General features: G+C 43.7%; 1 protein-coding gene across 1 annotated transcript; it reads right to left on the bottom strand.

Moving 5' to 3' along the window:
• Window positions 1-1,855: 1,855 nt before the first annotated feature.
• nde1 (nudE neurodevelopment protein 1) lies at window positions 1,856-11,593 on the bottom strand. Its single transcript, XM_062984722.1, has 9 exons — window positions 11,399-11,593; window positions 10,565-10,676; window positions 9,922-10,075; window positions 5,935-6,083; window positions 5,658-5,794; window positions 4,748-4,939; window positions 4,556-4,641; window positions 4,279-4,421; window positions 1,856-3,561 (listed from the first exon to the last, which is right to left on the bottom strand). The coding sequence occupies exons 2-9, from the start codon at window positions 10,648-10,650 to the stop codon at window positions 3,519-3,521; spliced, it is 990 nt and encodes a 329-aa protein (XP_062840792.1). The 5' UTR covers window positions 10,651-10,676; window positions 11,399-11,593; the 3' UTR covers window positions 1,856-3,518.
• Window positions 11,594-13,178: the final 1,585 nt, after the last annotated feature.

Here is a 13,178-nt window from a genome sequence, read left to right as displayed (position 1 = left end):
CTCACCGCTACTGCTGCTGCTATATATACACAAACACGCACTCACACAAAACGGGTGCGCACGGGTGCGCTCGCTTTGCTTTTCCCAGCTCTTCTCGGGTATAGCCACGCCCCTCTTTGGGAAGCGCCGCGCTCTGATTGGTCAGCTACGCGTCCCTTAAGAACATGCGGTTTGCACCAGAATGCGCTGGTGCTGAATTCAAATTCATGCAAAACAGAAAGTAAAACTAGTAAAAATGTAATTATGCGACAAATTAGCGGTTCGTTATTACATATTATTCTTCCTAAAGGTTGTAGGTGTTGGTGAAAATGTTTACAGAGCTTGAAATATTCCGTTATGCCATCGCAACACCGCATTGGTTCATCATTATACTGTAGATTAGATCACATTTTCAGCATTTAGCAGACGCTTTTATCCAAAGCGACATACAGTACATTGACAGTATACTGTCTAAGCAATTGAGGGTTAAGGGTCTTGCTCAAGGGCCCAACAGTAGCAACCTGTTAGTGGTGGGGCTTGAACCAGCAACCTTTGGATTACTAGTCTAGGGCCTTAACTACTAGGCCACAACTGTTATATTAGATTAGATTCAACTTAATTGTCATTGTGCAAAGTACAAGAACAGAGCCGATACAATACGGGAGCATCTAACCAGCAGTGCAAGATAAAGATTATTCACATATATCACAGTTAAAGTGCAGAAGTGACCAGATGAGTGAAATGATGAGACACAAGTTGAAGAATATTAATCAGATAAAGCTAAATGGACAGACTGTGAGTATAGACTAGTATATAATTACACAGTAATGAAAGGTGGATAAAAAAGTGGCTAATGAATGAGAATAGTGCATAAGTATAGCAGATAGCAGAAGTACTGTATACAATATGTGCATAGACTGTACTGTAGTTATAGTGCATAACTGCTAAACGTGCATACATTTATACCACACTTAACACTAAAATAACTATATATAATAAATACCCTGAGCTGGTAAAATCATGGGAAGCGTAAAAAGCTTCTTCTAAACTGTCTCATTAGAAGTCCATATTAACAAGAAGACCAGCCTGATTTTTTTCTCTCAGACAGCAGTGACCAGATTTTTACCAGATCTCTTAGATAGAAGACCTGCATGAGAACACTTCAGAAAATCGAAATATGCATTTTTTTGTCTTCTAAAAACTGTAAATCTCTCACGATGATCGTACTTTTATGACATGGATTCGGGATTTCAGCTTATTTCTCTTTTTTAAGCAGCAACAATTCTTAGAAATGTTGTATTTTATGGCAGTCATGTTATTTTTGATCATATCATAGTTATTTTGAGTACAATAAGACTATAGTAGAAGTTAAGTTCTATTTCCAGCTTTTTCCTAAACTGTTCACTGCAGTGAAGGTTTAGTAGCACATGAGAGTGAGTGGTCACGGTCTTGAAAGTGTATGTTTTATTCCTGCTAATTTAAAGATAAATGATTTATTGTTAGAGCTATAAAAAAGCTTTATATTTAGCTGTTTTTATCACAGCAAAATCATTAGAAGTTATAAAAATATATAGCAATATATTGTATTGTAAGCGTGGTTGTGTTCTGTACTGTCAAAACACGTGTTGTGATTTTACTGCCATCTACTGGCGACACCTGGTTAGTGCATCAGTGTCCCGTTAATACTAACACTGCTGCTACTACTATCAACTAAGTTATAAAAGCACTACTGCTAATAAAAACAATATAATTATAATTATTATCTCTAACACTAATAATAAAAATACTACTACTTATAATGAAAAGCTCTGTTGCAACAGCTACTTATTTATAAAATACATAATAAAATAGAGATGATGGATGACACACAAGCCGGTTGTTTTAGGGCATTTATTCTGCACATCCGACTGAGTATTGCAGTTCTACACGTACACGAGGAACCACACAGTGTTTAACCATTACCGGTGGCCTGATGAACACAAACACACAGAACCCACACTGGACTATGGTGACGTCTGCAGAGAGGTTTTTGGTACCCGAGTCCTGAGATGAGCGTTGATGTGCTTGATCCTTGTACATCACCTCCTACCCATCCCCTCTAATACAGCACAGATTAATTCCTCTGTACATTTTTAATTTTAACATAAAACATTCATTCCCTTCACTGAAGTATTAAAATGACTTTTAAACCCTGGACTCGTCACAATAAAGAGACACGACAGGGAGGAAACCAATCACCTGCCAGTTCAAGTCTGGTTCTCAAACAAACTTCTGATACGACAGAAAGATCAGAGACACGAGACTTCATCCTAAACACTATTTGGATTTTTTTTCTAAAGCACATCGAGTTGTTTACTATAAGGACAAAAGTATTGGGACAGCTGACCGTGAGCATGTTGGACATCCCGTTCCAAAACCATGTGCGCTTATATTAAAATCGCTCCCTCTTTCTTTTGTAGCTTTAATACCTTCCAATCTTCTGGGAAGTGTTTCTACAAGACTTGAGGGAATGTGTCTGTGGGAATTTGTGCACACTCAGTCAATCGAGTCATTGAGTTCAGCCACTACAATTGGAAACAAATGCTTGACTGCAATTCAGGATTAATTCATCCCAAACCGGTTGGGTTGGATGGCGATCAGGGCTCTGTGTAAGAAACTGGAGTCAAATGACTAGACAAACCACGTGTTTATAGAGCTCGCTTTGTGCTCAGGAGGACAGACACACTAAAGCAAAAAAAGTAAACTGCCTTTCCCAAACTAGTGCCACATATTTGGAGGGGTGTCCCAATACTTTTGTCCATTCGAGGAACTACAGGGTTATGCAGCTTGCCTAAATAAGAACTATGCTGGTTCTAGACATCCACTGAGAATATAGCTGGTCTTGGAACTCGTCCCACAATGGACCGACAGTGCGCCGAGTACTTCTGTGGAAGCCGGACTCACCTCATCCCTGACCAGGATAAAGAGACGGTACAAGATGAACCTTTACATCCTAAATAAGAGCCAGAAGAAAGCCGGACTCTGTATCGTTAAATCGAACGATAATGAGACCACACCGAGCGTTTGGGACGCAGCCCAAGGCAGGGGTTTATAAATCCAGTGAGTTTAGAAGTGGTTTTGATGCCGGAATACATTTAAAAAAACCAAAACAAAACAAAACCACCCCTCGTTCCTCAGTGCAGAAGAGAAGAAGAGCTGTAAGCGCCCTACAGAGGGTTTGTCTTCAGCAGGGGATGATGATAAAACGTACAAATACAGACAGAACACCAGAAATCTCAAAACAAAAACATGAATCCAACCTGCTTAAGCTGGAGGTGTTAGTGCTCCCGAACCCTCCTTATAAAAAATACAATCTGCTCACAGAGACGCTGAGACTCCAGTACAGAGCAACGAAAACGAAGAGCCCTGTGAGACGCGTCCACGTGTTCGTACTCTTCAAGTGCAGAGTGGATGTGAGGACGTCAGTGGAAACGACGCATTAGTTAAAAGTTTATAAAAGCGCGGCGGTCACTCATTCGCGCTGGAGAGGCGCGGCTCGCTCACAACACGATTTTGGCCCCGAAATCCAACCGCTTCACCATCCTGTAAACACAAGCATCATGCATGAAAATATATCAGGAAACAGCATCTAATTCTGAACACGCCTGAAAGAGAATAAATCTTATATGGTCTGTACGGTCAAAAGTATGTGGACACCTGACAATGGGTGTACCGAAAACACTTCAACTCTCCCTGACGCCCCGATTTACAAATAAACCACTCTCGTATAATCACACCTTTATACAGATTACACATCAACCAGAATTTATTTAAATTAGAAAGGAACTCTGTTGGTTGCTCTGCACTGATTCGTCCGGCACGTTTGTAGTTTTTGTGAGAAGAGTCGTGCCGCACTGAATGCTGGGATCGATCTTCAGCGCTGAGGAGGCGTCGGGCGCTCCCTCGTCATTCAGTCAGATCATCACTCAGAATTAAGGTGCCTCAGTGGGAGCATTTTAATGGTTATAAGAATTTAGACACGCCCTCTTCTCTTCTCGGGAGTGTAGGATGAGGGGAAATGTGTCTGTGTAGAGAGTGAGCTAGGTTAAGTGCGGTGGGGATTTGTGCCTGTTTGGTCTAACAGACCTTTCAGTTCATCCCGAGCACAATCATGCCAAAAGAGCAAAGTTGGAGACGATGCTGTTAGTGCCGGGTGTGGCCCAAATTACTGAACTCAATCATCAGAATGGGTGTCTACAAACTTTTGCTCATATAGAATACATAGCGTGTGTAGGTATCTGTCCACACAGATGAGCTTACCCCTTATCGTAGAAGCCGTTGGCGCTGGCCTGGTTCTCGGCAGGTTCTCGCGGTGTACTGTGCGCACTCTGGACCCCCGAGCGGCTCGGCGTCCTGTCCTGTAACTGCAGCTCTCTACACGAGGCCAACTTCGACTCCAAATTCTACATCACACGCACACACACGCACACGCACACAAATACCAAGAACACAGAGTACAAGTTACAAATAATCAAGGACGGTCTGATGAACGCAGAAAGAAGGAAATCGTCCGGTGATGACCGGCTAGCAGACTCACCCCGACTTTCCTGAGCAGCTCTCCGACGATGTTGAGGGCGGAGATCCGTGCCGAGGTGGTCAGCGGCGTCCCGGTGAGACCTTCGACTGAATTACACAGTACAGCAGAATCAGTGGGGTGTCCGACAAGCACACAATGAGAATTATTTTCATCACACTGTGTGTGTGTGTGCGTGTGTGCGTGAGGACTCACTCCGGCTGTAGGATGCGGGAGGTGTGTTGAACGCGCTGCTGGACCCGGCGGTTCTGGCTGGAGTGGTGAGGATGGATGAATGAGCCGATGGCGTGTGTGATGGAGTCGCCTCCACCTTCTCTCCATCCACTGATACACTGAGGGAAGGTTTACGATCCTGCTTCTGTTTCACCGCCAGCTCCTGTCTCAGATCTACAACACACCATCATCATCATCATCATTAGGATTAAACGTTTGCTGTTCGCTGACCTTTTCAAAGCTCCTCCAATGAGACGAACTGTTTGATACGAGGCGGTACGAATAAAGCTTAGCGTGACTTATTGTAGTAAAACAGCGAGTGAGGAATGTGATGAGTGGAGGAACTTATGAGCAGTAATAATGAAGAGAAGTTTAGTGCTCCTGTCTCCTTCTTTTACTACATTAAACCACGTTAAGCTTTATTCTGAACCAGAAGCGTTTTAGACTCTGGGAGAAGCTGATTCTGATTCTCAGCATTTCTCAGAAGCTGGAGCTGTAACACAAGTTTAAAAGTGAAACAGGGAGGAGAATCCAGATAAACACAGATACACGTGGAGCTGTAACCCTGGATCTGACGCTTATTCCACACTGATGCAGATTCAGATCAGATTCACGCGCTGACGAGGGTTTACTGATCGAGAAACAGAACATCAGGTGGGATGGTAGCACACCTAGTGGTAGGTTTGATTCTGATTTTATGTGAACCGAGTGACACTAGGCAGCTATGCCATGCCGGGTATTTCCGGAGCCGATCAGCTGGACTGTAGTTTCACAGAATGACAGGAAGTCCAAATCTATTCCGTTACTGCATTTAAAAGAACAGGAACTCGCACAGGAAATGAGCGAGCATCACCGAAGCTCTGAGCGCAGCACGGAACAAAAAGCTTCGCACCTCGAGCTTCATCCTTCAGTCTCTGCACCGACTCCAGCAGGTTCTCCTTCTCGTCCAGCTCGCTCTCCAGGAACGCGTTTCTCTCGATGACGTGGTTCATCCTCTGCTCAAAGTCCTCGAGAGACATGATGGTGGCACTGAAACGTACACGACATGAACGTATGTTTTTATTGATCAATCTCTCGTCAACAAAACACCCTAACACAAGATCCACCCTGGTCTCAAACCCCGGGTAATCAAACAAATATAAATAAACGCCGCTCTGTTCCTCACACACCGTTTGGTTCTCTCCAGGTCATCGTTGGCCTGCTCCAGCTCTCTGATGTATTTATGCAACTGGTCTTTGATGGCTGTGGTCTCTGCTAACTCTCCCTCCAGAGTAGAAATGCTTCTGTACGCCTCCGAGTGCTGAGTCTCATACTTCTCCTGGTGGGACATAAGCAGACAAAGTGAGGAAAAAACTGTTGGAAAACAGTCCCACTACAATCTTTCGTTATTGCTCACAAATGGAAGTACGTCTTAAGCCACTTTCTACCTCCCACTGACCACATTCAGCCTGTGTTTAGATACTGGTACCATTATCCTACTAGAAAATGCTGCATTTGCTTCTCCAGACATAATAAGACCCTTGTTTAGATGATCCAGATTCCCTATCACCAAAGTTGGATGAGGACCGATCGGTTCCTCCAGGGAATCCTGTTTTGGTCCAGACTCCCAGTACTATCTTCTGTTATTGCTCAAAAATGAAGGATTTTGTGGTGCATTGTGTAAATATATGGCACGACTGGTTTCTTTTTTGTGGTACAAATGTGCGCTTTGGGCACCAAAACACTTCCAAACTTGGGAATGAAAAAAACAAGGCGTGTCCAGATAGTCACTTTAGGCTCTATACAGTAAAGGTTGACCAGTATGTTACCATCATGGACGCTGCTGTTATTGCTCTTGCTGTGATTACGCGAGTTCGAATGTGATTAATCATGTTATTCGAGGAGAAGACACGACACCCATCACACAGCTGATCTAGTCAACAGAACAGCTCGTTTCCTTCCAAAGAACAAACCCGCATGAAAGCGTCAGCTGCTTCTAAGCGCCACAATCGGCCCCGTTGTTCTCCTCTCACTGCGTGACTGTAAATGGCTTTCAGCGACGTCCAGCCTGATAACACCAAGAACTATCGGTTCCAGCACTGCACAACACACTGACCTTCTCGGCGGCGCTCGGCCACAGCAGCTCAGCGGTCAGTCGAGCACTTACTGAAACCAGCTTCTCAAACTGACAACTAACTAAAGATTAAATAAAATAATCAATGATCACTAACAGATGCCAATAACCAGAAAACGTTTATAAACGATTTAAGACACAGACAAGGGGTTAAGAATTCTCACTAACAAGTAAAATACAGAAAAACACACAAGCTTCATTCATTCATCTGCCTTTAAGAACTGCTGTATCCTGATCAGGGTCGTGGTGCATCTGGAAACTCTGGGTGAGTTGTGAATACAGTCTGGACAGAGTACCAATTCATCTCAGAGCAAGACAGATCAGACAGACTCATTCACTGACTCACTGACATTGAACTGAATCACTTACTGACTGAATCACTTATTTGCCTCAATCACTTACTGACTGAATCACTTACTGACTGAATCACTTACTGACTGAATCACTTACTGGACCAAATCACGTACTGACTGAATTACTTATTTGTCTGAATCACTTACTGACTGAATCACTTATTTGTCTGAATCACTTACTGACTGAATCACTTACTGGCTGAATCACTTATTTGTCTGAATCACTTACTGACTGAATCACTTATTGGACCAAATCACTTACTGACAATCACTTATTTGTCTGAATCACTTACTTGTCTGAATCACTTACTGACTGAATCACTGACTGAATCACTTATTTGTCTGAATCACTTACTCGTCTGAATCACTTACTGACTGAATCACTTACTTGTCTGAATCACTTACTGACTGAATCACTTACTGGACCAAATCACTTACTGACTGAATCACTTACTTGTCTGAATCACTTACTGACTGAATCACTTACTGGACCAAATCACTTACTGACTGAATCACTTATTTGTCTGAATCACTTACTTGTCTGAATCACTTACTGGACCAAATCACTTACTGACTGAATCACTTATTTGTCTGAATCACTTACTTGTCTGAATCACTTACTGACTGAATCACTTACTGGACCAAATCACTTACTGACTGAATCACTTATTTGTCTGAATCACTTACTGACTGAATCACTTACTGGACCAAATCACTTACTGACTGAATCACTTATTTGTCTGAATCACTTACTGACTGAATCACTTACTGACTGAATCACTTATTGGACCAAATCACTTACTGACTGAATCATTTATTTGTCTGAATCACTTATTGGACAGAATCACTTGTGTCTGAATCACTTACGGACTGAATCTCTTTTGTCTCTGAATCACTTACTGACTGAATCACTTATTGGACAGAATCACTTATTGGACAGAATCACTTATTGGACAGAATCACTTACTTGTCTGAATCACTCATTGACTCACCAACTCACTGACCCACACACTGAATCACTGACTCACTCATTCACTCACTAACTCACTCAGACAGCTACAGCCCTCCTGAATCGAGGGGAGAGAGAGAGAGAGAGAGAGAGAGAGAGAGAGAGAGAGAGAGAGAGGCTCAGATTGGACATGACTTGATTGAATAGAATAGGAAAAGATAAACAAATAGAAGATAAAGAAATAAAACAATAATGTGGCCCTGGAGGGGATGACGCACCAGTGAGCAAACACGACTGAAGAGATCAGAGGCTAATGCTAAACACTTTCATGCTGCTTTCATGGCATGTACACAAACACACAATAGGGACCGAACCTTCACCCCCAAAATACTGAACAGGACAATTCAAATATAGTTCAACATTTAACCACAACAACAAAATCCAACAAAAAACAATTGTATTAAAAGTGCTTTGAAGTGAAATGTGGCGTTTCCAGTTTTACACTCCAGATCAAACCAGTTGAAAAGCCTTCAGCCTAAAGCCAAAACCATCATGAGATCCCAGCTGGATAAAAATAACGAATAAAACCTCATTCATTCATTTCCATACGATTCATTAGAGATTGACCACTTAATCAAACTGTGTTTGCTTGAGATGCGGCAAGAGGTCAGCTGGACTCCTATCAGACCTGTTGCACCCCGGACTGACCAGACACACAGTCATTTGGTAAGGCACACCCGGGTCCCCCAAATTACACCGACAAAAAACCAAACCATGAAGCCCAAGGAGCTTAAATATCTGAGGCTCTGAGTGTTCACAGGACCCGATAATCTCGATAATCTGCCCCCCACTGATCACATCTAGCCTGTGTGTTTAGATACTGGTACCATTATCCTACTAGAAAACGCTGCATTTGCTTCTCCAGGCATAATAAGACCCTTGGTTAGATGATCCAGATTCCAGATCACCAAAGTCGGATGAGGACCGATCGGTTCCCCCAGGGAATCCTGCTTTGGTCGAGGCTCCCAGTTGCAACCGTTCTCCTCGCCCCTCCAGCCACACAATCCCCCCCGCAATTCTGCAATCAACCGTCCCTTGTCCAGGCGCCTCGTAACTGCAGCAACGAGGTCCCTCCTTCCGCACGGACACGAGGCCCATCGTGTCTGTGTAGGTGCCCGGCTGGTCAACAGCACAACTCAGATTCAACATTAGATTCTGCACCAGATGGGCAGATTCGGATTTTTTAAAGAGACAGTGACTGACTGTGGCTCAGTGGGGTCCTAAATCCTTTTAAATGCATTCGTAAACCTTTCCACACACAAACAGATTTCCAGTTTACCCAGTAATCAAAGAGGGCCAAAGCTTTGTGTATTTAACTGGGACGATATTCCAGATAAATACACAAATTGTGCTGGGGAGGTCAGCCGGACTCCTATCGGACCTGTGGATTGATTGGACATACAGTGATTTGGTAAGGCACACCCGGGTCCCCCAATTTACACTGACAAAACCAAACCATGAAGCCCAAGGAGCTTAAATATCTGAGGCTCCGGGTGTTCACAGGACCCGATAATCTCGATAGTTTTGAAATGGACGTACGTCTTGAGCCACTTTCTACCCCCCACTGGTCACGTCCAGCCTGTCCAGTTTACACGAAGCTTTGTGTATTTATCTGGGATGATATTCAGCGACTGATGCCGTCTTGGCGGACACGCAAACTGGGAGCCCATTCCGAGCCTACCTTGTAGGTTTCCAGCTCCATGCCTAGCCGGTCGTTAGCCGTTAGCAGCTCGCGGTTCCGCGCTTCACACTGCTTCAGTTCGGTCTCCAGTTCGGCTTCGTAATCGCGACTCATCTGCTGGAACTCCTGCAGCTCCTCACGAGCCTCTTCAGCCCTATCAATCACAAATCAATTAAAATACATGACGAATTCTATTAGAATTCTATTCAAAGTCATTGTGATTCAAGCTTACTGACAGAGGAGCAGCTTTCTTATCCAATATTACCAATAGTCCTTTATTTACATTTATTTTGCTCACTGATACTGACCAGGTTGCCAGGCCCTGCTGCTGTGAAGCATCACCATAACTCCATGCAACCCCCAGAAGAACTTTACTGATGGTGTTACAGGGCTGATGTGCCATGACAGGAACACGACACCGGATGACCTTCCAGACGCCACCCACCTATTTTTATCCGGGCTCGGGACCGGCACTGAGAGCGAGCGCACTGATCAGCGCACCTTCCAATGGCTTGGCTGTTCGGCCACCGCCCCCCAGACATACCCAATCGTGTCCGATTTACCGCCCCTACTAAAACGTTGAGCATGGACAGAGGTTTGAAGGTAAATGTAGTGTGAAACCAGTCTGAATCTGGTGCAGTACCCCTGTTTGTGCTGAGCTGCTTGCTCCCTCCAGTAGTCTCGCTCTTCTTCGATGGATGAAAACGCCGGCACCTCAGAGTCACCCATATCTGTTCCCAGTGCAGCAGCCGGGACTGAAATACAAACCACAGTGAAATATTTATTTACTTGTTTATTAGGATTATAACGTCATGTTTTACACTTTTAGTTCCATTCATGACGGGAACGGTCGTTACTGCTTACACAAGGTCATATCGAACACAGTCGTAGACAATTCAGTGTCTCCAGTTCACCTCACTTGCACGTCTTTGGACTGTGGGAGGAAACCGGAGCACCCGGAGGAAACCCACGCAGGCACGGGGAGAACATGCAAACTCCACACGGAAAGGATCCGGACCGCCCCGCCTGGGGATCGAACCCAGGACCTTGTTGCCGTGAGGCGACAGTGCTACCCACCGCGCCACCGCGCCGCCCCAAAGTGAAATAAATGAAGTGATTAAAAGTGCTTATAAGTAGTTCAAATCCCAAAAGTTCCATCACGGAACAAAGAAAAGATGCAAAAACGAGTAAAATTTAAACTGTATGTAAACTTGTAACTCCTAACCGGTTATATCGCGATATTTCAGAACACCGTCATACCGCACAGCCCTACACGTTCACTCCACCGTAATGATTCCAGGAGTGGATTTGTGACCTAATACGCAGCGTCGTTTCATTTCTTTACACAAACAACAAACAAAAGTAATTCAAACTACACCAACAAGGTGATCCAGGTTTTATAGATGATATAAATATTAATAATAATAAAGTGTAAAAGTAAGAGTTAGCCGTTAGAGCTAAAGCGCTCGCGACTCACTTCTGCTTTACGGACGGATCCTCAAACTACTCCGGCAGCGACTTTCTCTCCCTCAAACTCTCCCGCGGCACTAAAATCCACGTTTTAATCAAGTAAACATCGATTAAATTAAAACCGTAAACCGTAAAAGTGATCGAGCTGCGACTTTGAGACAAAAGAAAATCCTCTCACGGTCCTCTCAGCTCTTCTACAACAAACCGAGGTGGGTTCGAGTACCACAGCGGAACGGCCTCGGAATTCACAGATCTACAAATCATACACAAACTCAGACAAGCAGAACTATGATTTGTAGATCAGCGACGTTCGAAGAGCCCGAGGATGAAGTCATGAGGCGGATCGTGATTGGACCGTTTGTAATGAAGAATCATTGTTGAGAGCGTCTGATTGGTCGAGTCGGTTACTAGTGTTTATAGGCAATCTTACTATTAAGCACTAGAGGGCAGAAAAGGAACCAATTTTCTAATTTATAATTAATGAACAGTGCATTAAGATTAACTACATTTAAATGTTTTTATAATATACAATAGTCATTTACATAGATTCTAATTATAAATGATTTTATTACTGTTTGTATTATATTTTATGTAAAGCACTAATTTAGGAACCAAATTTTAGTAACAATTATTATTACTAGTAGTATCAGTAGTAGTATTGTTTTGTTTGTTTTTGTTTTATTAGGATTTTAACGTCATGTTTTACACTTTGGTTACATTCATGACAGGAACGGTAGTTACTCATTACACAAGATTATGTCAAACACGGTCTTGGACAATTTAGTGTCTCCAATTCACCTCACTTGCACGTCTTTGGACTGTGGAAGGAAATCGGAGCACCCGGAGTAAACCCACGCAGACACGGGGAGAACATACAAACTCCACACAGAAAGGACCCGGACCTCCCCACCCGAGGATCGAACCCAGGACCTTCTTGCTGTGAGATGACAGTGCTACCCTTAGCCACTGTGCCGACCGTAGCAGTATTGTTGTTGTACAAGTGAAATGTAAGTCAAAGATGCTTGGTTGGCATCATAAATACCCGCTGTACAGCCACTGTGGGTCCAGAGCCGCCCATGAACACAGACTGCATATAAAACCCTTAACCCTGGGTGATGCACCAAAAGAGCATTTGTGCTATTTTTTAGGAATCAACCGAGCCTTTTGCCTGGATGGAAATACAACGTACAAAATACTGTACAGCTGCAAACCTACTGGACAATCCTTACAAATCAGGGCCTTTAATATTAAGTTGACCATCTACATTCAAGTTCCAGTCATCAAACCACGTCTTTTTAAAGCTTGCTTTATCCGCATGGGCACAATCATGCTGGAACAGGAAAGGGCCTTCCCTAAACTGAACCACAAACTTAGAAGCATATTATTCTTTTGAATAATAAATCTAAGAGAGATGCCACGTGGTCAGAGTGGGCACCTGCGCAGGTGGATGAAGATACAGCCAGGAAGGGTTGCATACAGTGCAGACTTTACCCAGAAGGCCCTGCTGCTTTGCATGCAGTTTGGAAGCGTTTGCATGGCCGAGCAGGTTTAAGTCAAGCTGGTTTTGGATGCAAATGTATTTGAAACTCGTGCAGTTCCAGTTCAAACAGACAGAAAGTGAACTAGTGAGCACAGATCGACACACTTACCATCAAAACGCCATCATCAACTTACCATCAAGCGAGTCCAGGAACAGGAAACGTGGGGTCGCCTTCTGTAAATAAGCAAAAGGGTAGCGTCTCACTCCATAGGAAACGCGGCACATCAGAGCAAAGCGGTTTTCCCCA

The sequence above is a fragment of the Trichomycterus rosablanca genome, chromosome 22 (genome assembly GCF_030014385.1).
Source record: "Trichomycterus rosablanca isolate fTriRos1 chromosome 22, fTriRos1.hap1, whole genome shotgun sequence".
Classification (NCBI taxonomy): Eukaryota; Metazoa; Chordata; class Actinopteri; order Siluriformes; family Trichomycteridae; genus Trichomycterus; species Trichomycterus rosablanca.
Note: the sequence above shows the minus strand (reverse complement) of the source record. Positions and strands in the feature narration are given on the sequence as shown.

Excerpts from the sequence above, each read along its gene's own strand:
- nde1 (XM_062984722.1), bottom strand. The coding sequence starts at position 10,650 with ATGGGTGACTCTGAGGTGCCGGCGTTTTCATCCATCGAAGAAGAGCGA. Across the intron at positions 10,076-10,564 it reads GCAGCTCAGCACAAACAGGG|GGCTGAAGAGGCTCGTGAGG; the intron begins GTACTGCACCAG and ends TGTGATTGATAG. Across the intron at positions 3,562-4,278 it reads AACGGCTTCTACGATAAGGG|GATGGTGAAGCGGTTGGATT; the intron begins GTAAGCTCATCT and ends TTGTGTTTACAG.